The following is a 22,791-nucleotide window of genomic DNA, read 5'->3' on the forward strand; positions in this document are numbered from 1 at the left end:
GTGGAGGGTACTATTTTAATGTTGTGAGCAAGGATAAAAAAGATGTAAAGAGGCAAGCCGGAACAAGCCGCTTTTCGAGGCGTGGGCTGTCTGGTTTTAAAGGAACAGACCGAGAGGCAGCGCAGCAGAGGATGCGCTTCGGCAAGTGCGTCTGTCAAGAGGAAGTTCACACACATAAACACACGCAGTTCCCGCTTGCTGTTTTTTTTTTTTTTTTTTTTTTTTTTTGCAGCTCTACGTTCAGAGAAGTGGAGGAACAGAAGAAACAGTTTGTTTGAACTCAGTCTGCTTTTAATATTCCGTTCACACTTCCAAAACCTACCACTAAACGTGATTTTAACTCTTTTGGAAAAGCTTGAAAATTATGCTTAAATTGCTACTTCGGGCTAATGCAAAAAAAAAAGGAGAAAAAAAAAGAAGAAAGTCTGTTTCACGTGAATATAGGCTATTTAAACATGTAAAATACGATCCAGTTATTTTGTATCTTTTTGCTGTTCAACAAATAGCACTGATAAAGCATATGGGCCTATGTACTGTCATGGTCAATAAAATGATGGACCACGTGGATGGCAGAGACTAACCTATCAAGTTGAAATCCTATTACTTGGACATTGCTTTACCTTGTAGTTTATAATGGGCTTAGTGTGGCATCTCAGTAGTATTTTACATGCTCACTGGCCACAGAGGCCTTACCGCCAGTGTTTATGTTTGGGCCACACTGAAGTCCCAAAAGTCAGACTTTTCTCCAAGGAGATCTACATGCTGAGAACATATGAGCCTGTACTAATTATGAGGACATAGTATGATTCACATTTACTACCTGATTCGTATTGGAGAGTGTGTGCTTTAAACATGTCATAAACTTTCCGGAGCTTGTAGAATTGCATGCCCTATCTTCTTCTTGGGCCAAAAAAAAGTGTTGTTGCACCACTTTTTGTTGACTGAAAGCAAAAGTATTTACGAGACGTGCTTTATAATGGTCACTGTGACCTCACAAAAACAAAAAAAAAACATTTGGGGCCATAACTCAAGAACTCATGCGCTAATTATGACAAAATTCACACAAATGTCCAATGGTATAAAATTAGGTCATCAGCTTGAATTGCCTGCATCTTTGTCCACAATGCTGCGTGGACCCCTATCATTTTCATATTTTAATCACTTTTATCACTCTTTTCATCCCTGTCTCTGTATCTAGCTCTACTCCTCTATCTTCCCTGTTGCCCTCATCCTCCTCATACAGCATACCTCTCAGTCTCTCATTCATAATGGAGGTGCCCCAAAACCCACTTTTACTCATGATGTCTGTGCGTGCATATGTGCATGTATGTATTTTTGACCTACTTCAGGGAGAGACGATACTGGATACTGCTTAAATGGAATTTTAAGAGGATCTGACATCATTGGATCACATGATCAAACCATGGTGTATTAAGTGTTTTGGCCGAGCCCTTCAATATTTCATTACACAAAAAGAATGGCTTTTGTTCATAGTTAGGAAGTACGCACTACAAATGCTTCATTATGTCTTTGACTGTGGCACACAAAAATACATTAGCATGAATGTCTGTACTGAATACACACCCTACCATGCAATCCTCGTTTGTCTGCACGCAGAGCCTGCGGTGTTTTAGAGGCCCACTGGCCAGCGTTCCATTCAGTGAGATGAGTTGCGATGACATTTCTGGGCCGAAAGGATAACTGAAGGATAGAAGGAGAAATGTGAAAGGCGTGAGAGAGCAAGGAAAACCTCTGAGCCATGCGGGAAAACCCACTCACTTATAGAGTCATGCTCAGTGAGCTGCACACAATTTCAGAGGGGTTGAATGGTGAAGCAAGGTTTGTCTGTGAACCCTCTCTATCTATGTATTGTGCCATAAATCACCATTTATTTCACTTGAAATTGTCTTTTAAAACAGTAAAGCCTTTTTTATTTCATTTTTCAACAAATACAGCAACGTTACAGCATAATTTTGCTAAATCTCCAGTAAACATTTTACATCATAGCTTATCTTCTTGAAAGAGCAGAGGAATCTTTGGTTGTACAGTGAACAGAGGCACACATTTTGCAGTCTGTACACGTCACATTTGCTGAAGCTGTGCCAGAGTTGTTGGAAATAATTGTCCACCTCAACCCTCTATAATTACAATTACAAGCAAAAAAAGATGTCAGATGTTGTAAAGTGAACACTTTAATTCTCAATTTTCAGGATGAAAGTAGCTGGTGTAGCAGCATTTGCCAAAATGTATTAAAAAAAAAAAGTAACTCTAAGAAATAATTTTTTGTTTATTTCCCCCCCAATTCTGAGATTCATGGTCAACCTGCTCCTTCACTGGCAGTCCACAGCCTCCTCCTGCACATTTTGCAGTCTACTCTTACCACGACTCTCCCCCAGGTGGCACCCGAGGCCTGCCTTGTGGGCAAGGTGCACCGTGCTGTAGTTACACTTATGGGGCCTGTCCCCGGTGTGCAGTTTGAGGTGGTCTTGCAGCATGGCCTTCTGGGTGAATGTCTTGTGGCACAGCGGGCATCTGAAAGGCTTGACAGCAGTGTGGACGCGTATGTGGCGAGTCAGGTTAGTTTTCTGAGAAAAGCCTTTGCCGCAGACCAAACAGAGGTACTGCCTGTGTTCCTTCAGGTGGCCCACGTAGCTCTCCAGGTGCTGGAAGACTTTGGCACACCTCCTGCACAGGTACGGCCTCTGGAGCAACACGCTGTCTGAATCCTCTGTGGTGAAATGACTCTTTAGAAGATGTGCTCTAGAGAAGCAAAACACATTGGAGGCCATCAGCTTTTCATCTTGTTGAAGTTGAGCTGCCACTGCGTCCGTGGTCTCCTCTTCTGCCTCTTGTTTATGTTGGTTCTGGGAGCTTTCCACCAGTTTTTCATGGGCTGCAGAACTTCTTCTCATCGTGGAGGCTGTAGAGGAAAAGAGGTCTTGAAAAACTGCAGGAGGGTGCAGCTTGCACTCAGAAGTATCTGTACTGTGGTGAACAGGAAATAATGAGTTGTTTGTAAGAAAAGGTTGACTGTCTCCACCTTCTTTTGACTCTACCATGTCAAGACCATATGCTGCTGCTTCAGATAGCTCTATTTTTGCTTTCACAACCTTCCTATCTTCTCTGATCTCCCTCAGTCCTTGACTATCCACCTCCGCTTCTTGGCTGACCCTCAGCTTAGACTGAATCACTGCTGCTCTCCCTTCATTGGTAGTTGCTTCCTGGATGCTAGTGCCAGGTTGGGCTGTATCCTTTTCCATCTGATTTTTGAAGCTGGTGTTTGCCGAGTTGCTGTCGAACTGATGGATTTCTTGCTTCTCTGAAAGGCTCTCCAGTTTTAGGAAAGCCAGGGTGGGACGGAGGTACCGGGAGAGGGCCTGGGCACACCTCTCCACCACCTGGCTCATCTGGAGTGCGCTGGCAGTGGTAAGGTAGCTCACCAGCTCTTTCACAGGGACCTGAATAACATAGTAATAGAAAAGCCAATGAAAAAAATGAAATAATAATTTTCAAAAAAGAACCAAAAAGCCTAACTTTCACTTGCACACTTTGAATTTGGATTCAAGAACAAAACTACATCCACTCAATACAGTTTCCATTTTAGTGTATAATGCACACTTTGTTTTAGCAGTATAACTCTTGATGCTGTTCTTTTCCTGATCGTACAACAAAAATACCTGCTGTACAAGAGTATCTAACTGAGATAAATCTGGTTGTATTGTGGTCTGTGATCAGAGAAGCAGTATGGAAGTTTAAGTTGCACCTCTAGCTGCCCGTTGTAGCAGGACAGGAGCAGTGTCTCGCCAACCTCCGCACTGGAAACTACATCCACACTCAGCTCTGCCCGACCTTCGTGGAGCAGGAATTGGTCACGTAGGAAGTCTGAGGAGGCTGCGAGCACCACTTTGTGACCGTGGAAACAGAGAGGCTCAGCGTTGGGGCCCTGTGGACCCGCGAGGATGAGTGTGATGTCACAGAAGCGGCGCTCTTCTCTGAGAACATTCATTTTGCCAAGGATGGAGTCCCCACGGGTGGGTAAACTAAGCTGAAGAGTGTCAGAGAAGCTAGACATGATGGTCTGTCTAGATTTAAAACAACAGTGAGAGCACAGTTATTGTGTGAATACAGATGTGTTGTGAGCGACATAGATTTGGCTGTGGTATTCCATAATGGTCTATATGGACAGCACTTACACATTTTTCATTAAACTCTATTTTCAAAAAGGCTCTGGGCCTTTTTTTTTTTTTTCATATCTGGTGCAATTTCAACGTAAAAACTTGGCTACAGCAATGATTTACAGCCAAATGACAATTCCCACATACATGATGATGCATCATCATGAGGTGTTCACATTTTCAGTTTAATATCTAATAAGTTAAATACTTTGGCAAGAACACACATGGACATAACGATCCAGACCCACCTCATTATACTGCGGGCTCATCCCGTAATGATGGATCCTGTGAGTGAGAGAGAGGCGGCTTTTCTTGGCTCCCTGACAGTTTAACCACCGTTAATGACAAGAAAAAAAACAAAAACATTCACAGTTTACACATGCAGGAGGATGAGATGAATCTTTCCTTTCCCGACCTCCATCCGCTTTCTGCTGAGGAGCTCAAATATGGGCAGTTTGTTCGTGTGTGTGTTACGCAGGAAGCACGTGAACTATTTAACTCCTTCACTGCCTTATTCATCCGGGATTTGACAGAAGCAAGCAGTCCCGAAACAATATAGTATGAATGAATTTTGACTTTTCCAAAAGGAAAGAATCTGCAAATCATTGATATTATTTTCAGCAGCAAAAAACGAGTGCAATGCTAAAAGTACCCACATGGGGGTGCTAATGCTCAATTTACTGTAACTTCCTCTCAGTTCACAGACATAGTGCCTATGGGAAGGTTGATATATTTACATATTTTGGAAACTGCAAATGACTGACTGTCTCATTTTACTTAGTTTTTCAAAGTGTATTTTCAGTTAATAATTTCCAACTGTTTATCTCCCATTTGCAATACAATAAACTGATGGAGTGAATCCACAGAGACAAATTGTAATATTTTGTCAATTGAGAAAAGACCTTGTGTTATTTATTTACATTTGTGCTATATAACCATGTTCCATTTTCAAATCCCGATGTCCTTGTGGTAAAGGCTTTGAGACATTAGGGCTGATTTTCAAACTTAAAAATAATGGAGTGCAAAACTCTACACACCTTTCCAGCTTGTGCTCCTTTGTCACACTTTTATGTGAAGTGTAGTCAGTGCAGCAAAGGTCAGAGCTTTCCCTCTGCATGTCTGGAAAATATTCAGTATTCATGGTCAGCTGTGAAATGCAGTTCACTGCTCCCAAAAATGAGAGTTTTGCATTCCAGTGGTAATATGGTGCAAATTAGATTTAGGTTTTTGGTCCACGTCAACCCCCTCAAGAGAAACAGAAGCTGTGTCCTTGAGGTTTCACACAAAAATATGTTAAATTAATTCAGAAGAGGAAGCATGTGAGGATCATCAGTAGGTCTGTGAGCTCCAATGAGCAAATTAATCTGAATATATGGGCTTCTATGCTGTTCTGACGTTTGTGGATAGGGACGGCGTCCTAAAACTGTCTGTTGGCCAGAGATGTCTATTTTTGGTAACTAAAGTTGTTACAGTTATGCTACCAATCAGAGGTCTCTTTGCTCACTGTCCAAAATATAATGTCATTTACAAGATCCAATAAAGGTCCAATAAAACTATTAAGGTACACTCTGTAAGCAAAGGGAAGCCCTCTACTCTATGAAATAAGCTTGTTAACTTAAATGAGTTGTCCTTTTGAAAGCTGACTTGATAGGTAAAGGACAGAAAATGAATTGTTAACTATTTTGATGATCCAATAATCATTTTGAGTTAGTTTAAATGAAAAACAAAACCAAAAAACTAAAATTCCAGCTTTGTAAATGTGAATATTTCTGGTTCCTTTAGTCCTCCTTGACAATAAACTTAATATATTTTGGTTGTGGACTGTTCGTACAACTCCAAACTGTAAAGTAGCATCAAATGGAAATACTCGAGTAAAGTACAAGTATCTCAAAATTGCAATCGAGTAAAGCATCTGAGAACAACTTTCCACTCCTGCAAATCAAAGTATTGGAGTAAAAAAAAAAGTAGCCTACTATATTTCCATATAAAATGCAGTGGGGAAAGCGGTATAAAGGACAAGGAAATGGTGATAATCAAAGAAAGTAAAAGTGCCTTAAAACGGTACTCTGCAGTACTTAGTACCTACTTAGTTTGATCTCACTACCGGATGTTAGGTTCTGCTTCCCTTTCGAGACTCTTGGATTCATTTAAGGGTAAGAAAAGGTTTCCGTGACCAACACGGAAGAGGCGGCAAACCCTGAGTCAGTCACCGTGACAGGCAGTAAACAGCCTGTACATCGCCTGCTCCGCCCTCACAGACCACCACCACCACCATCATCATCATCATCATCCTCATCATCGTCGTCACACAGTGTAGTATCATCATTGGCTCACGTCGGAGGGGGGGGGGGGAGTCCCGGCAGCAGTAGGTTATTTCTAAACCTTTGCAACAACAAAAAAAACACTTCCAGTGAAAAGTGAGGAGCGCTCACTTACAAAATGGTCTGCGTGGAGAGTGAAGTGAGGAGGAGATGTGACGGGGCGGCGGGTAACGAAGCAGCGGTACTTTCGTCGACAGCTTATCCGGTAGGTCTGTGAACTCACCCCAGCTAAAGCCGCGATCCCCGTCCTGGACTTACGACACCGACCCGGTGCTGGTTTCTGGGGGGGGGGAAGTCGAGCAGCTTCAACACCAGAACAAACAGAGTAAGTCGTGTGTGTGTGTGTGTGTGTGTGTGTGTGTGTGTGTGTGTGTGTGTGTGTGTGTGTGTGAGTAATGTTAGCGGTCACTCTTGCTGACATTAGTGACAGTAAGCTGAATAACTGAGCAGGTCGAGATGAGGCTGAGTGAGCTGCTGTGAGCTGTAATAGACCCGCGACATTGTACGTTTGTAGAAAGTTCCGTGTATGCCATAGTTTTGTTTATGTGGTCAATAGTTGGGATAAATATAAAAGTTATGAACAACAACAACAAAAACAACAGCATTTAACCTGCCACTAGGGTGTGAAATGTTGAGCTGATCTATTTACTCCTGTGACAGTTCAATATTTAGGCTCCACTCAGATTAGTAAATATAGTATCTGACGATTATGCATGGGACTCTAACAAACACAGGACTTTCTCCTAGGAAGCAACTGTTCATGTCATATGTGAAACTAATGTTGACTTATTTTTATCTTACGTAATATTTTTAACATGCGTCACGTAGATAATATAATGTATGTAATAAACATACATATATAAATAAATAAAAATCAAAACCGTGATTTTTTTTTTTTTTTTTTTTTTAACCCAACCAAGTAGTGTGGTGCCTAAACCTAAATAAACTGTGAATGTGAGTACAGTTTGGTCCTGCAGAGGACGTCTGAAACACTCACACATGTTGTGCAACTCTGGAAATCAACCCGTTGTGCCATTTCGATATGAGCATGGTTTACGCTATTAATCGTCTTGCCTTATTATTTGTTCGTCTAAGTCTAAATCCAAACTATTGGAGAGATGTGTCGATTCAACGTCATTCATTTTTGGAGACTGTAAAATTGTATTTCATTACACTGGCAGGTGTAATAGTCTTAATATCATAAATGCATCTTAGAATAATGCAGTACAGTTAAGCAGCATGGTAAACGACTGCCTTGCCAAGTGACCATTAATTTTAATGCACACAAGTGATGAGGTCTGAAGCTTATGATTATAATTACAGCTTTAAACAAGGGTCAGTGAAGGGGAGTCCCTCACCCCCTGAATCAGTACTTCTTCAACCAAAGCTAAACATTACAACCTTTATGTGGGTGGTGATTCTTGCAGACTGCACTAGTTTTAGTCAGGTAAAGTGATTCATTTCAAAGCCAGCTGTGTTAGTTCTTTTCAGAGCAGCCCGTTTTCCAGTACAAGCTGTTGGCTCTGTTGTATGGTTTTGAGAGGGGAACCAGTGTTGTTTGCAGTGTTTTAATCATCCCTGACAAATAACAGTAATGTGGAGTCTTATTCTGACTGTAAACCATGCTGCTAAACTGAAGGATTAAGCCAACGTTTACCACAACGTTATGCTTAGTAGTTTATCTCTTTTAGAGTTAAAGGTGCTGTAAAAATAGTACTGTTGTGTTTTTATGTTTTTGTTTTTTTTCACATTTCAATAAACAAGTACACATGGCCCATATTTTTAAATATATATTGGTAGTGTTGATTCATTGTCAAGCCAAATTATCTGTTTTATTTAGATCTTTACTGGAAGAACATAATGAGTGACAGACATATTATGGGGAAAGTACACTATGCCTGCATCAGGGATCATGTGTAACCTTCTGCACATTTTTAGGTCATATACAAACAATTGCACTGAGCTTATGTAATGGAGAATTTTTTTTTTTACTTGTTTAAAACCTAAAACCGCAAAGTGAAACCTAGTTCTTTTTCTGTCACTTTTTTTTGGCCAAAATTCATCACGATCTTAGGAGAGAAAACATCTCACATTGTGTTATGGTTCAGGGTAAAATGACATGTGAAGTAGCCCCCTTTGAAAAATGCTGCTTTAGGCAGCTTAACTGACCTCGTCACATGTGGAAATCCATGCCAATGCATTTCACAGTTAGTAACTTACTGTTTGTAATATTGAGCATCTCCATTGCTTTTGATGTGATTTGCTGCCTTCGAACCAGAAGGAGGTCTTTCAGAAAAGGATCCTTTTTACAAAGATCTTTTCCATCATCCTGATTTACAGCTTTTAAACACAGTCAGAGCCACCACGTTGTCAACACATCTATATGTGCACATACTGTATACTATACTGTGCAGCAGCAGCAGCAAGGAAATGCATGTGTCCTCCTCATCTCACTTTCATTACATTAATCTGTGGTCTTTTCTGTATGTTCTGTTCATGATGTAATGTTACAGATTTTCGTGGAGGTGTTAAAGGGATGACAGAAGGGTGTGATTGAGGCCAGTGCAATGCTAAATTGTGTGTCTTTGGCACATTTGTCCTCAGTCTTGAACATTGTTTTTCATTCCTCCATGGAGCCCTCAGGGATTATGTATGGATGTCAGGCCATAACATGGTCACTGTTAACTGCTGTCTTGAAGTCCTTTTAAAGTGTAGAAGACTCTCAGTGTCACTAACCTAATTGGACATCTCACTGATGAAACTGCCTGCAATTCCTTTAACTCAAAAGAGAAAACTGAGAAAGTCGTATATTGTTTCTGCCATAACAAATGAAAAGATCATAATAAAGACAGATTACATCAACATACACAGCCATGTGAAGTAGTAAGAAATGTAGCTACTGGCTATCCAATATAGCAGAAAGAAAATGTAGTTTTTTGATATGAAGTCATTATTGCACAAAGAGTAGCTGTGTTTTATACACACTTTGGGGAAGTGTAAACAGGCCAAAAACAAAAAATGGTGTTGCATCAGTGCATGGGAAGTGGGCAAGTGGTGTTACCAAGGACAGGAAGAACATTAGACACAACTCTACAATTGTACTGTTGGCTAACTGTCTAAAGATTACATTTCATAGTGAAACTAAGGATTTTGACAAACTTTTCCAGCCAATTGGTGTCCTTTTTTTTTATGTGAAAAAGTAACATTACACTTTTGAAAAACAAGAAAATATATTCTCGTATATATATACAGTATTAAATGACCAAAGGTGGAACAAACAAGCAAACCTTTGGTTGGTACATAGGTACACATTTGGTTGGTCAGCTGTGCAACCCTCTCCTCCTGAAGCAAGAGCTGTAATAGATGGCATCAGTAAGGGCCAGCAGCCTTTCAGCATATTTATCAGAAAGCTGTGTCTGCAGTGTAGTGAAGCAAGTTAATGTATGAATCCAAGTGGACTTGTATGAGATGTGATATTCTGCACAATTCTGGATAAAATGAGAATCACAATCTTTTTGCTTAAAACTGAGATCATGATTCTCTCATAATTTTCTTTCATTATAAATGTTTATTGCTTTTTGCTAAGACAACTATAAATATGATGGTGCCTGATGTAGGGATCGACCGATTATCAGCCTGGCCGATTATCGGTGCCGATATTTAGCAAATGTCCGATTATCCGTATTTTTTATATTACCACTGGAATGCAAATTGCCGATAAAATTAATGAATTAAAAATGCACTGCTTTGGCTGTGATGCAGCGTCTCCCAGTCTGTCGTCACCACTCTGTGGTGTTGAGCAATGTTCTGCCCACAAGGGTTATCTGATTGGTTACACCTCATGAGTAATGGCATAATCAACGCTGAGAACTTCTCTGCCACAGAAGAAGCTCAGTTTGCTTCAATCTCAGAGAAGTACTCAGCAGACTGTGTTTCAAAGGTAAGACAGGAGATACGGCAGAAGTTAAAAACACCACAGTCCTCTACGCTTAAGTTGCAAAAACACCACAATCATGTCATATTTACTTCCTCTTTCAAATTTGTCTCACTCCGTAGCGACTCGTTATTATAATACTTAGAAATACTATAATTAGTATATATACTCGTTAACTCATATTATGTTATTTACTTAGTTCAGACGCTGCCAGCACCAGGCTTCCATTTTGGGATGATGTCATGGTTCAGGTGGGCAAACACAAAACATTTTTTTGTAGGGCTGTACCCAATTTTCAGTTTTGTAAGTGAATTAGGCTGGTCCTTCTCTGCTCGGCCCTTCGCTCTCTGTCGCTCTTCCAGTAGTTTCTGTGCAGGTCTCCCATGGCACACAAGTCTGCTGTTGCCTGGGCCTTTTGTCGTCCCCATCTATGCTTTCAGACCATAGACTCTATATAAAAGTGGACATAGCTTCCGGCGAAAAATGAGGCCAATGCGGAAGTGCCTTAAACTGCAATACCACCAAGTGCCGCAAGGGGTTGGCTCCAAAAACATCTGTTTTCTATAGACTTACATTCAACTCCTCATGAAATTCTGTCAATAAAAAAAAAAAATTCTTTATGTCGTTCGCTAAATTCTCTCCTCCAGATTAGTGTTCTGGTGGTCCATCTTAAAATAATCCTGTCCTTAATTGTAAAATAAGATTTAAAAAGCTGTGTTTGATGCGGTCTGTCTGTGGTGCAGTCAGGCTATGCCTGTTGGTGGGCAGGACGTCGTATCACCGGGTTGCCTATCAGATCGAGTCAGATCCCCCATTCACTCCCCCACAGCTCAACCAAATATGGTCACTACTGGCTCCAAATCCCTCGGGACTAGCAAAATGTCACTGGACAAATTCCAAACGAGAGGCTTCATAACGGTCGTTCACAAACCAACGGGTGACGTTACGGCCACTTGCCACTTGTTTCCGACCTGCCCTCGTGGAGGCTGCGGTCGGTGGGGGATGCCGCCCTTTTGTGAAGGGTGTTGTGGTCAAAATCTCATGCTAGTCTGGATCTTGCTCCTGACCGGCTAACCCCGTGGCCCCCCCCACCACCTCGATCGAAGTGACACACTTCCTAAAGCCTGCTCTGACGGTTGACAGACTTTACATTGAGATACATCATTGCATTATAACCTCAGCATAATTCGGTGGCATTGCCCCTGTTGCTCTCTGTGCACATCTAACAATATGGAGTGTTTGACTGCCTAATGAAAATGTGATAAATTCGAGTTACTTTTACGTTGAAGAAATAGTGTTAGCAGCCAAAAGTGGAAAAGAGCAGCAATAAGAAGCTAAATGTGGCCGAGCTGATAGCTCCGACCTCAACTAACACCAAAGCCCAGATAAGCCATGGCGAGGAACTGGTGTGACTCTCCTGCCTGTCTGCTGAATGATAAACATTTTGGGTGTGTAAACACATTGACAAAGTGGTGAGAGAGCTGTGTTTTCCTGTATTCTTAAAAATCTGATTGTCATTTATGAAAGGGCTCCACCTATCATCCATAATGTCAATAGGAACCTGAAATAAGACAAGTGAACAATATTTATTTGCATTTAGTGGGTTGCTCAGGCTAATGGTGGAAATCATTTGCCAGAAAGAATGTAGAAATAAAAAGTGTACGTCTCTCTTTTACCAAAAACTTAGTTATAAACATATATAATGGCCACGGCTCTATATTGCTTTTATTTTTGCGTTAAATCTCCTTGACAAGTATTTGCAACTACTCTTTTGACCAGTGCTAGAATCAACAAAAAAGAGTTACAGAATTAAACTCTATGGTGTAATTTGGATAGAAACTGTAACTTGGTTTTATATTGGACACCAGCCAGCCTTGAGAAAATACTGGAGGGACTAGAGATCAATAGTCAAGATTTATATCAATTCAGAACATCACATGTTCAAGTGTTGCAAAAATGGCACCAATCTCACAACAGACACCCACAGACTACTTAGGTAGTCTATGCTCAAAGATGAAGCCAATGGTAGGAGTCGAAGAAGGGATAAATCCTGAACTGGTGTCTGTCTGTTGGGGGATGTGTAGGAACAAGTCTGATCCACAGCGGCTTCAACACTCAACTCACAGGACCTAAAGCATCTGCTGCTAATGTTGTGGTATGAGATATCACAGGGCACCATCAGGGCTCTCGTAGAGTTCATGCCATCTGGGATCGAAGCTTATTTGTTTCAGCTCGCGAAGGACCAACAACATATTAGGCAGTGAAGGTCAATATTTTGGCTCATCAGTGTGTATATCCCATTAAGTTTACCCAATTTCAATTTTCTTTGTAATTTGTATGAAACCTGTAGAAACAAATTTATTTTCATCAATTTTAAGGATCTTTGAGTTTTGTTCAATATAATGTTGTTTCCTTTATTATTTATCTCAGTAATATTTCTGCAGTTTGCTTTTGTCATGTATGTGTTTATATAATTGCACTTCTTTTTGTGGTTTTTGGCTTTCTTGAAGTGATAATACAACCCTTGTTTGGCTTTGGTTCACCAGAAGTAAGCTCAGGAGAGAGATTCTGTGAGCTCCTAACTGTTTTGGACGTCTTATTGTGGGTCGTCATTGATGTCGAGGGTGTAGCTTCAGGTAACATACATTTTGCCAACTGTCGCCACGACACAGGAGCAAGATGGACAAATGTGAGGAGTTTCTGAAACAGGTCTTTTAGGGTTGAGGGAAAAACATCCATACAGCATAGCGATATTTTGCGTGGCAATATTTTTTTCGATACACTGAAGTCAGGCATAGATGTTTTAATATATAAATATGACAGCTGCATAAAATATTTATAACAGGTTTTTATGACAGTGTTGGTCATTCCGTCAGCTTGACAATCTCATTTTGCTGCATTGAAAATGACTGAAGTGACAGTCATAAAAAAACAATCTAAAATTGTGTGTTTTTTCTGCTCTGCCTAATGCACAAAGATACATGCTGCAGTTGCTGATGGGCTACAGTTAGATGTTTTGGTCATCCTGCCCCCTGACTTCCCTCACAGATCCTCCTATCTGAACTCAGGAATTTCTTTCAGCATTCTTCATTAAGCCCTTATTATATTACAGCTGCTTTTATAAACACATTTCAGTAAAGGTTTGTCCATTCTACTTTATACTCCCTCTACATCTCAGATGCAAACATTGTACTTCGTATCCAACTACATTTGTCTGCCAGCTGCAGTAAAAAGTTACTTTACTTAAGCTCCAACCTATTTTTCCCCTTTAACACTCCCAAATTTACTTAGTAACAGCATCAAAAGTGTGAAGCCAAAATGAACAAACAGAGACTCTATTGATGAGACACTGGGGAGAATTTTGAAACACAACTTTCCCTTTATCATCACCAGACTAGTGTGAAATTTGAAAAACTTGAAAAATGTATATTTTTTCCTTCTGCCTAATCAAAACAGTGAGGCCTAAATAAGAGACTTATAAAAGTGAGCTAGTAAACAAGGGATCTATTGAACCTGTTCTAAAAATTCCTAACTGCACCTCTACCAAATTTGATGTAACATAAATGACACACATCCCTTTTGGTCCTAGAAATACAAAGTGGCCTTCTTCAGTAAATGTGCCACGTTTGGAAATCTTTGAAAAATGTTGCCAGATGTGGTTTTCGAACAGATACAACCTTGTCCTGATACAGGGACCTCTAGGGTGCAAAGGGTTTTTACATAATACATATTAAAAACATGTATTAGCAGTTGTCCCATCACAAAACAGAAAAGGCAAATGTGTTGTCTTACACGGGATATATTTTAATCTGTTGAGAGTCAATACAATTTTTGAATTTAGATCACAGAAATGACCAAATGTTGTTTAATGTGCAAACGACAGTGAGTACATTTTTTCACATACATAGTTTGGAGAACAGTCCGATGCAGCCTTTTAAATTATGTGTTCTGATAAGCAATGCTCATATCATGTTTATGATATTACAGAAGAAAATACTAAGAAAAAAATCTAAGGCATCTGATTCGGCCATCCCAAATCTTTGTGGCCTCCTGCTTGCAGATAAATGCGGCCAACAGTATTTTAAGGTTAAGTGCAAATTAAAGTCATCATACCGGGAATGGGATCTTCTGAGTTTTATCCCTAATCTTTTTCACATTTAAATGTAAAGTACTTTATTCTTTATAACCTTTTTATCTATTTATTTTTAAATTAAGAGCTCAGTATGCAGAGGACGCCTCAGCTAAGATCCACTATACAGTACAGACTACAGGCATGAATGATGCAGTTTTACTCACTTACTTACATCCTTTCCTCCCTCCGGAGCACAGGCCGCTGATGACTTCTCCTCATCCATTAAAACGTATTTCCAGCCTAGTCTTTCATTGCTGCAGTCTGTCTCTCGTATTTCAGCCTGTACTTTACCCTCTGTGTTTTAGATTAGGGAAAACCTCTTTTCATCTTCATCAGTGCATTTGAGAACTTGTGTAACCCTGGTTACCTTTAAGAAATATTAATACCAAGTAGATGTGGGACCAGTATCAGACGACAGGAGCGCAGGGCTTCAACATCAGTAAAGAGGCTCGATGCAGAATTTAATACACACAAAATAAAATATGTCTCTCTAAATCCAATCTTTGTTTGTCAAATAGTGTATCAGTAATTGTGTACTTGTCTGTCCTACCACACCGTGAAGTGGAGAAGGCAATCTGTCCTTGAAAGGTAGTCGCGTGCTAGATCATCCTCAAAGACGTGTAGGTTGGTTCGCAATCCAGCTAACCGGAATCTCGACTCTTGGTTGGATGTTTGCCTTGCCCCCCGCCTAGCCTCTGTGCATGGTTAAAGCCAACAGGGGATATTGTCGCACGTGAACAGTGATAGGTCAGACAGGTAAATAACAAGCTCAGGATCGGCTAGAAAGGAGAGCTGTAAACCTCCTACTCGCCAGGTTGCACCACAACAGGTCACCCAATTGGCCCAGCCCAGTGTCAATCAAAAAAGAGTATCTTAACCTTTTCTATGCCATCTATTGCTGTTCAGGCATGGGCTGCACTTGCCCTGCGACAATGTGTGAAGTTTTTGTCACCCAATTTATACACACTCTAATTTGTTATTTCACCAATGAAGTGAAACGTGTTATTTAAAGGATAGATTTGTCAATGTATTCCTGATGTTTTTGTCATATCCTTGCCGACACTCAGAATTAAATATTTAGGTTTCTACTATACTCTAATTGATACTGGATTTTTGGGGCCTTAATTCCTCACGTGGTTATCAAATGCTTATGACACTTTTGACAAAAATATATAACGAATAGGATATTTTACTGTTTATCTGATAAAATTGTCACTGTCTGTCTGAGTTATTGATTGATAATTATTCATCCATGTTTGATAAGTATCTAATTGTGTAAACATCTTTTAATGTATCCATATTATTTTAATGAGAAAATACATTCAAATCTCAAAATGTGACCCAGCAAGTACAAAATGGATCAGTTGTCAATAATTGTTGCAAAGCACTGCTGGATTTATTCAAAAATTCCCTCCTCTGACTTAACTTAAGTTCCATCAACAGTGTATCCTGTGTCTCATGTTCTCTTGTTTCTTTTTCCCGACAGGTGGATGTTACTTTTATACAGCACTTGGTCCGTATTCTGTTGACAGAAATGGACACATCCTCTTCCAGTCCCACGGCACATCACAATGGCCCCCCCCCTGACCTCGACTCAGCCACTGGACTCGACCCCAAACAGGACATGGATGCCACCTGTTTAAGTGTTCACCTTTACTATGTGGGAAAGAATGGAGGAGGAGGGGAGGCACACTGCATAGAAAGTGCGCTCACGTTTCCACCTGGAGAGTACGTAGCAGAGGAGCTGTGCATCACTGTAGCAAAAGCATGTGGTGAGTCACGAGAAGATTTCAGCTTTCTTGTTTGCCCGATACTCAAAATACAGTTTTGCTTATTCACAAGTTTATTTGTCGAGTATTTGTTGGAGGGAAGTGACTTAGGATAAATTGTTGGCCTATTACCAACTGTGATAGGTAAAATGGTCTGTACTTGCATAGTGCTTTATTACCTTTCGGTCTCAAAGTGCTTTAACATGGTTTTCCCATTCACACACTAATGAGACAGACACCATGCAAGGCGCTGCCATCAGGAGCACATTCACACACCGATGGTACACCATCGGGAGCAACTTAGGATTCAGTGTCTTGCTCAAGGACACTTAGGCATGTGGACAGGAGGAGCTGGGAATCGAGCCACCAACCTTCCGATTAGTGTTCAACCCACTCTACCGACTGAGCCACAGCCTCCCTTAGGTGGAAACGTCAAGCAAAAACGAATGCTCAGAGCTTTTCCACACCCAGAGCACAAGTGTTTTATACAACCACCTGTTAAGTTACTGTGAAACGAAATCTATTCAGCCCTCTACACACTAATTTAGGGAGTATATTTTGGAAGAATGTTGTTTAGACCCCCCAATAGGGTTCATTGACCTGGACAATCTATGAAGTATGCCAAGAAGCAGCAGAAGTTGTGACCAGCAATTTACAGTCATAAATCATGGTTTAGATTAAACTAATCCATGCATTGAGAAAGTAAATGATAAATGCACCGGTTATTGAAAGGTTTTTTAGTTCTAATGTTAGTTGTGGGGTGAAATGACTGTGGACAAAAGTACAGAAGTTTAAAAATCAATCGTAAGATTGCGTGAGGTGATCTGTTACATTGTTCAACCTCTGTCGAAAGTTATTTTGTTAAGCTGTGTAACATACATTATAATGCAGGGAATCTCAGCTCCTTAAGTGTAAAAATATATATTTTAATCTGTACTGCATTTGGATACTAAAGCTTTTTGTATCGTAAAAAATAGAACAACTTAGGACTTTCATAAAGACCAACCTGGTTAGAACTTTGACTTTAATTCCCCTGTGTGGTCAAGCACACTTCCTCTTTGACAGAACTCCTGTACTCATTCTGTTGCTTCACTCTTGTCAGTGCTTCCTGCTGTATGATGACATTTTCTGCCCACTAATCTTACTGATCGAACTTCTTTTTCACAATGGCCATGATCTTTTTTTTGAAGACCAAATGAGGAATTGTGGCAATGGTTGGGGACCAAAACACAGAACAAGTTGAGCTGATGTTCGAGAAGTCCTGAATTAAATTTTCCCAAAGTAAACGTTTAAAGTCATAAAGTGGAATACGGCATTGTCATCATCATCATCATTATCATAAAAAAAAAAAAAACTTCTGGCAAACAAGTTAAATGACCGATTTTCTGAGTGGGAAGCTTACACACACAAGCACAAGCTGTATGTGTGCGTGTAAACATACAGTATACAGTATGTATGACTTTGTAAATGTCCAAATACTGGCCACTTGTTTAGTGAAACCGATCTTATATTTAGGGATTGGTTAGTAATGTGTGCAACTGAAGTACTAAAAAGCTGTGAAAAGTTGTTCTTCAAATGAACATGCCTTGACCGTTTGTCTTGACTGATTTAAAAAATGGTTGTTTTCATTTTCTTTCCAGGGATTGGTCCAGTGTACTTCAGCTTGTTTGGCCTAATGAGGGAAAGTGACCGGGCATGGTTTCCTCCAAATCACGTCTTTAAACTGAACCACTCAGACAAAGAGAACTTGCACTTCAGAGTCAGGTAGACAGCGATACAAGGGTCGATCAAAAAGTCCAAATACTGCTCCTGTTGTGCGAGAACGGTAACTATCACCGTGCATGGAGCATGAGGAAGCTATAACCTTTGTGAGTAAGTATTCCAAGTTTTGTCGCTTGATTGACATCAGCACCTGGGTTAGACACAGTTTTGTGAGCGCTGGGCCGGGCGCACTGCGATTTAAGTGTTAAGTGTTCAAATTTTTGGGGAGCAGAAAGAAGTCGCGGGGAGCCAAATCCAGTGAGTGTGGGTGGTGGGGATCTTCGATTGTGCTTTTGCGGGCAAGAAACTTGTTTGATTTTAACATGTAAGCAGGAACATTGTGACAAACCCGTGGAAAACCCAAGTGCCATCAAGCCACAGTTCAGGTCATTTGCACCAAATGTTCTACCTCAGACACTTCAGAATGTTACAGTTGAACTCAGTGTTTACAGTCTGACCTTGGGGGGACGAATACACGGTGCTCAACCCTGTGAATGTCAAAGAAACTCACTTGGTTGCACTCCTGACCTGACATGCCTTTGTTGGTTTTGGAATGTTGATGTCACTCAAAGCACCTCGCCCGCCTCATTGCTGCATTGCTGTAAGTTTTCTGACGCATTTCAAGGGTCTCGGTTGCCAATTTCCTGAGTTTTACACAAAACTTGATTTGCGCTCTGCTCAAGTCCATGGGGTAATTACAACCGAGCCGGCCCAGCACTCGCAAACACGTGTGTTACTCTGGTGCTGATGTCAATCAAGCGACAAAACTTGGAATACTTACTCATAAAGGTTAGAGCTTCTCCCTGCTCCATGAAAGTCACGGTGCTACTTACCGTTCACGCGCAGCAGGAGCAGTCTCGGAACTTTGTGATCGACCCTTCTATTTTTGAGTTTTGAAGATTTGTGTTTATGCTGACTGATTCTGACTTGACTTTCCATGCTCACACTTTTTGTTCAGATACTATTTTCCTGGCTGGTATAACAACAACAATTCATCCTGTGCCCATCGCTATGGCTTGTCCAAAGGGATGGAAAGCCCTGTGATGGATGATTGCATCATGGCATACCAATTTTCTCAGGTTAGTCTTAATGCCTACACTTCATAACAACCTCCCAAACACTCTTTCTTTGTCCTAGTTTGCTCTTTTAATATGATAAGCAGAACTGTTGGAGGGAGATAAAATGTGCTGGTTTCCCTGTCTCTGACTGTCTGCCAGTATATCTGTCATGTCAGCCCATTCTTATGTATGAGTTGAGAAAACAGGAAGTGGGGTACTAAGAGTGTTTAAGAGGCACAGCAGCTTTGTGCGTTTCCTTGTGTCTCTGTACATTTGTGTGTGTGTGTGTGTGTGTGTGTGCGCGCGTGTGTGTGTGTGTGTGTGTGTGTGTGTGTGTGTGTGTGTGTGTGTGTGTGTGTGTGTGTGTGTGTGTGTGTGTGTTTTAAATAGTTCCTGCTTTTTTTTTTTGTTCCCCACGTGCTTGTAGAAACCTCACACACACACAGCTCTGTTCAGCTTTGCTTTTATCTCCAGCGTCACATTGACACTGTGAGCTGTGTGTCAATAGATTGACCTACAGAACTTTTGTCATGTGCACAATCCCAAAAACTCAGCCACTCATGGGAGTTTTGTATTTGAAATACACTTTCTTATTGTAACATAAAACTCATGTGCTGCAAAGAGGTTTTAATTATAATTAAATTATAATTTGGTTGATAAATCTATAGATTTACATTTTACTGAATTTAGATTTTTAAATCTTACAAGCAAAAACAGTTGCAACAAAATCCAAAAATGTCTTCCCTGCATTTTTCTATTTAATGACTAAGACCAATATTTATGCTCAGTCTGTATGAGCCTGTGCAGACATGTGATTCAAACTACTTTCTCTTTTACTAAAAATCTGGTCCATGTTTACCCTGCTACCCCCCCATATGAACGCCATGTCTCTCTTTAGGCCTCTATTGCTTAAATTTTTACACTTAAAATTCACTTCAATTTTTTTTCACTTCTTGTATTTTTTTTTTCTCTTCTCCAGTGGCGTAGTGACTTTGTCAACGGCTGGGTTAATATTCCAGTGAGCCACGAGGGTCAGGAGGAGTGTCTGGGGATGGCTGTGCTGGACATGATGAGGCTCGCCAAAGAGAGTGGACAGTCACCAGTGGACATCTACAATGAAAACAGGTAGAATAATAATAAGAAGAATACAAACTTAATTATTATGTTTTTTTATACCTCAAAATAAAAAGAAACAGGAGTGTTGGAGATTGAGTAAGCACATAAATGTTGATCACATTTTCAGGTCATGTGAAATCATACCCATACTTGGAAAGAATATACTGAACATGTAACTCTTTAGAGACATTTTAGGTCATACGATTTCTCTTACATTAAGGTCAAATATTGTAGCTTGGTTTGATAAAAGAAGAAGCTGTATTAATGGGACATATAAAACGAATACTCTAAAAAAAGAAGAGCCTCGCAGGGATATAAAAAAAAAAAAATCATGAAGCGTAATATGGAGACTTTCTCCAAAAAATGGATAATCTTTACAGCAAACAAAGAGAGCGCAGATGAAATCGAGGATATTGAAAAAATAATCAATAAGAGTTGACGTTTTGCTGTTGTTTGTTTTTTCTTTGCTTTCCTTTGTAAAATATTGGGACATATAAAAGGTGGCAACCACATTTCGAGAAAATTTCAGTCTGTCTCGGCACTCTCTCTTCCAGAATAATGTGGCGCTAGCTCTTATGCTGGTGTGCATGGAGTGCAGTTTATGAATAACGATTTCAGAGACGTGTGACAGGCTCCACAGAGAGCATGAAGACAGTTTCATTATGTGCGTTCATGCAGCTGAATAAATTGTCTGTTTCAGGCTATAATATTTGATCATTACTATGTTTATACACTGTCCATATTTGACATTATATTTTTCTTTTATATCTGATTCATAATATTGTTAATTTTTGTTGTGAATATTATTCACTGACTCTCCTGAGTAGGACACATTCACTGAACTATCACCTCATCCCTTCCTTTTTTAATCCTCAACTCCACCTCTATTTCCACCTAACCACACACCGGCCCTTCCCTGCATTCAGCTACAAGTCCTTCCTGCCGAGATGCATGCGAAGTCGTATCCAGGAATACAACATCTTGACTCGGAAGAGGATCCGCTATCGCTTCAGGAAGTTCATCCAGCAGTTCAGTGAATGTAAGGCGACGGTGTGTAACCTCAAGCTCAAATACCTCATGAACCTGGAGAGCCTGCTTCCCTCGCTCTACTCGGAGCGCTTCCAGGTCACCGACCTCTCCTCACGAGAGGTTACCATCGTTGTCATGGGCAACAAGGGCATCCAGTGGTCTAAAGGGAAAGAAGAGGAGGGAGCAGATGAGGTGAGGACCCAGGAGATTGGTTTGTGTTGCCATGGTAATGCATTTGTACCAGTCTGCCACAGTGTGATGCTGTCATGGGCGTGACTTGTCAATCGATGGTGCATGCGTGCATGCCTTTCCATCAAATTAAAAAATGCAAATGGCTACTTTGTACTCCTTTTACGTCCTCAGGAGTTACAGACATACTGTGATTTCTCCGAGGTGATTGACATCAGCATTAAACAGGGCAACAAGGAAGGTCCTGTGGAGAGTCGCATCGTGAGCCTCACCAGACAGGACAACCAGATCCTGGTATAATACATACTTTTTCTGCTACTACTATACTCCTCATGCTCTACTAACGCTTACAAAATCATTTACTTTCCTTTATTCTTATGTCTCATCTAATTTTCAGTACTGTCTATGAACCAAGTTTCCCCTCGGGGACATTAAAGTGAGGCTCTGCTTCCTCATGACCACATACATGTTTTCATGTGCTAAAGTTGCTTCTTATAGCAGCTGGATTTGGGAAAGGGCAGCATCTGTTCTATAATGTTTGAATGAATTAGTTAAGGACATGTAGATGAACAGTTTAAATTAGTGTATGTAGTATCAGAGAGTTTGGTACGTTTACCTCTTCTAACTATTTACTCGAACAAGTCTGAGGTCTACAGCTCTGTAACACTGAATTGGATGAATGAATAGCAGGATTATTGTTTACATTGATTTGAAATTAATATCAGAACCTGAATGATATATTTTGGTATTCACCTTTCTACACTGCGTGTCTGTCTGACCACTAAGGAACTGGAGTTTCACTCGCTCTCAGAGGCCCTGTCATTCGTGTCACTAGTTGACGGGTATTACCGACTGGTCGCCAATGCTCATCATTACTTGTGTAAAGAAGTCGCTCCGCCAAGACTTCTGGAGTGCATTCAGAGCTACTGCCATGGCCCTGTGTCGTGAGTATCACATTTATGCACAAACACAGCACACCACATGTGCACTCGTGCACCCGCAACCAAAGATCATTCACATACACACTTCTGTCTCTGTGATCACAGGATAGAGTTCACAGTTGGTAAGCTGCGTCGTTCTGGTAACCACCAGGGCCTTTACATCCTTCGCTGCAGCCCCAGGGACTATGACAAATACTTTATGTCCTTTGTGGTGGGGGTAAGTACTGTTCATGTGGGATCATCATCCTGTATCGCTCACATCTGACTTCACATATAGACAGACTCATTCAACAGTGTGTTAACTGACTGACATTATTAACTTGCCTCTTTAGCATATGAGAGCAACAGATTATCTCTTCCGTTGCA

At 40.6% G+C, this 22,791-nt stretch overlaps 2 protein-coding genes across 4 annotated transcripts in view; one reads left to right on the forward strand and one right to left on the reverse strand.

Annotated features, from left to right (window-relative positions):
* The window catches only part of jak2a (Janus kinase 2a), a 36,743-nt gene that overhangs the window by 214 nt on the left and 13,738 nt on the right, over positions 1-22,791 (forward strand). For 2 of the 3 annotated variants that reach the window (XM_069163719.1, XM_069163718.1), the window contains exons 2-9: positions 16,049-16,334; positions 17,972-18,095; positions 19,051-19,171; positions 20,130-20,275; positions 21,193-21,487; positions 21,659-21,778; positions 22,271-22,428; positions 22,531-22,642. In XM_069163719.1, coding sequence (XP_069019820.1) covers positions 16,049-16,334; positions 17,972-18,095; positions 19,051-19,171; positions 20,130-20,275; positions 21,193-21,487; positions 21,659-21,778; positions 22,271-22,428; positions 22,531-22,642 — 1,362 coding nt within the window. Of the gene's footprint in view, positions 1-6,524; positions 6,822-16,048; positions 16,335-17,971; positions 18,096-19,050; positions 19,172-20,129; positions 20,276-21,192; positions 21,488-21,658; positions 21,779-22,270; positions 22,429-22,530; positions 22,643-22,791 lie in introns of those variants that run through there. The other variant, XM_069163720.1, reaches the window with a different exon arrangement.
* Positions 1,904-6,382, reverse strand: LOC138206897 (zinc finger and BTB domain-containing protein 26-like). Its single transcript, XM_069163740.1, has 4 exons — positions 6,262-6,382; positions 4,424-4,495; positions 3,764-4,082; positions 1,904-3,458 (listed from the first exon to the last, which is right to left on the reverse strand). Exons 2-4 carry the CDS (start codon positions 4,426-4,428, stop codon positions 2,331-2,333), a joined length of 1,452 nt encoding a protein of 483 aa, XP_069019841.1. The 5' UTR covers positions 4,429-4,495; positions 6,262-6,382; the 3' UTR covers positions 1,904-2,330.

Source organism: Embiotoca jacksoni, unplaced genomic scaffold (assembly GCF_022577435.1).
Source record: "Embiotoca jacksoni isolate LCO1_2020_lvr unplaced genomic scaffold, fEmbJac1.0.p SCAF_10, whole genome shotgun sequence".
NCBI lineage: Eukaryota > Metazoa > Chordata > Actinopteri > Embiotocidae > Embiotoca > Embiotoca jacksoni.

Bases quoted from the DNA above. Each gene is read 5' to 3' on its own strand.
- LOC138206897 (XM_069163740.1), bottom strand. The intron at 3,459-3,763 runs GTGCAACTTAAA...TATGTTATTCAG, and splicing joins GCTACAACGGGCAGCTAGAG to GTCCCTGTGAAAGAGCTGGT.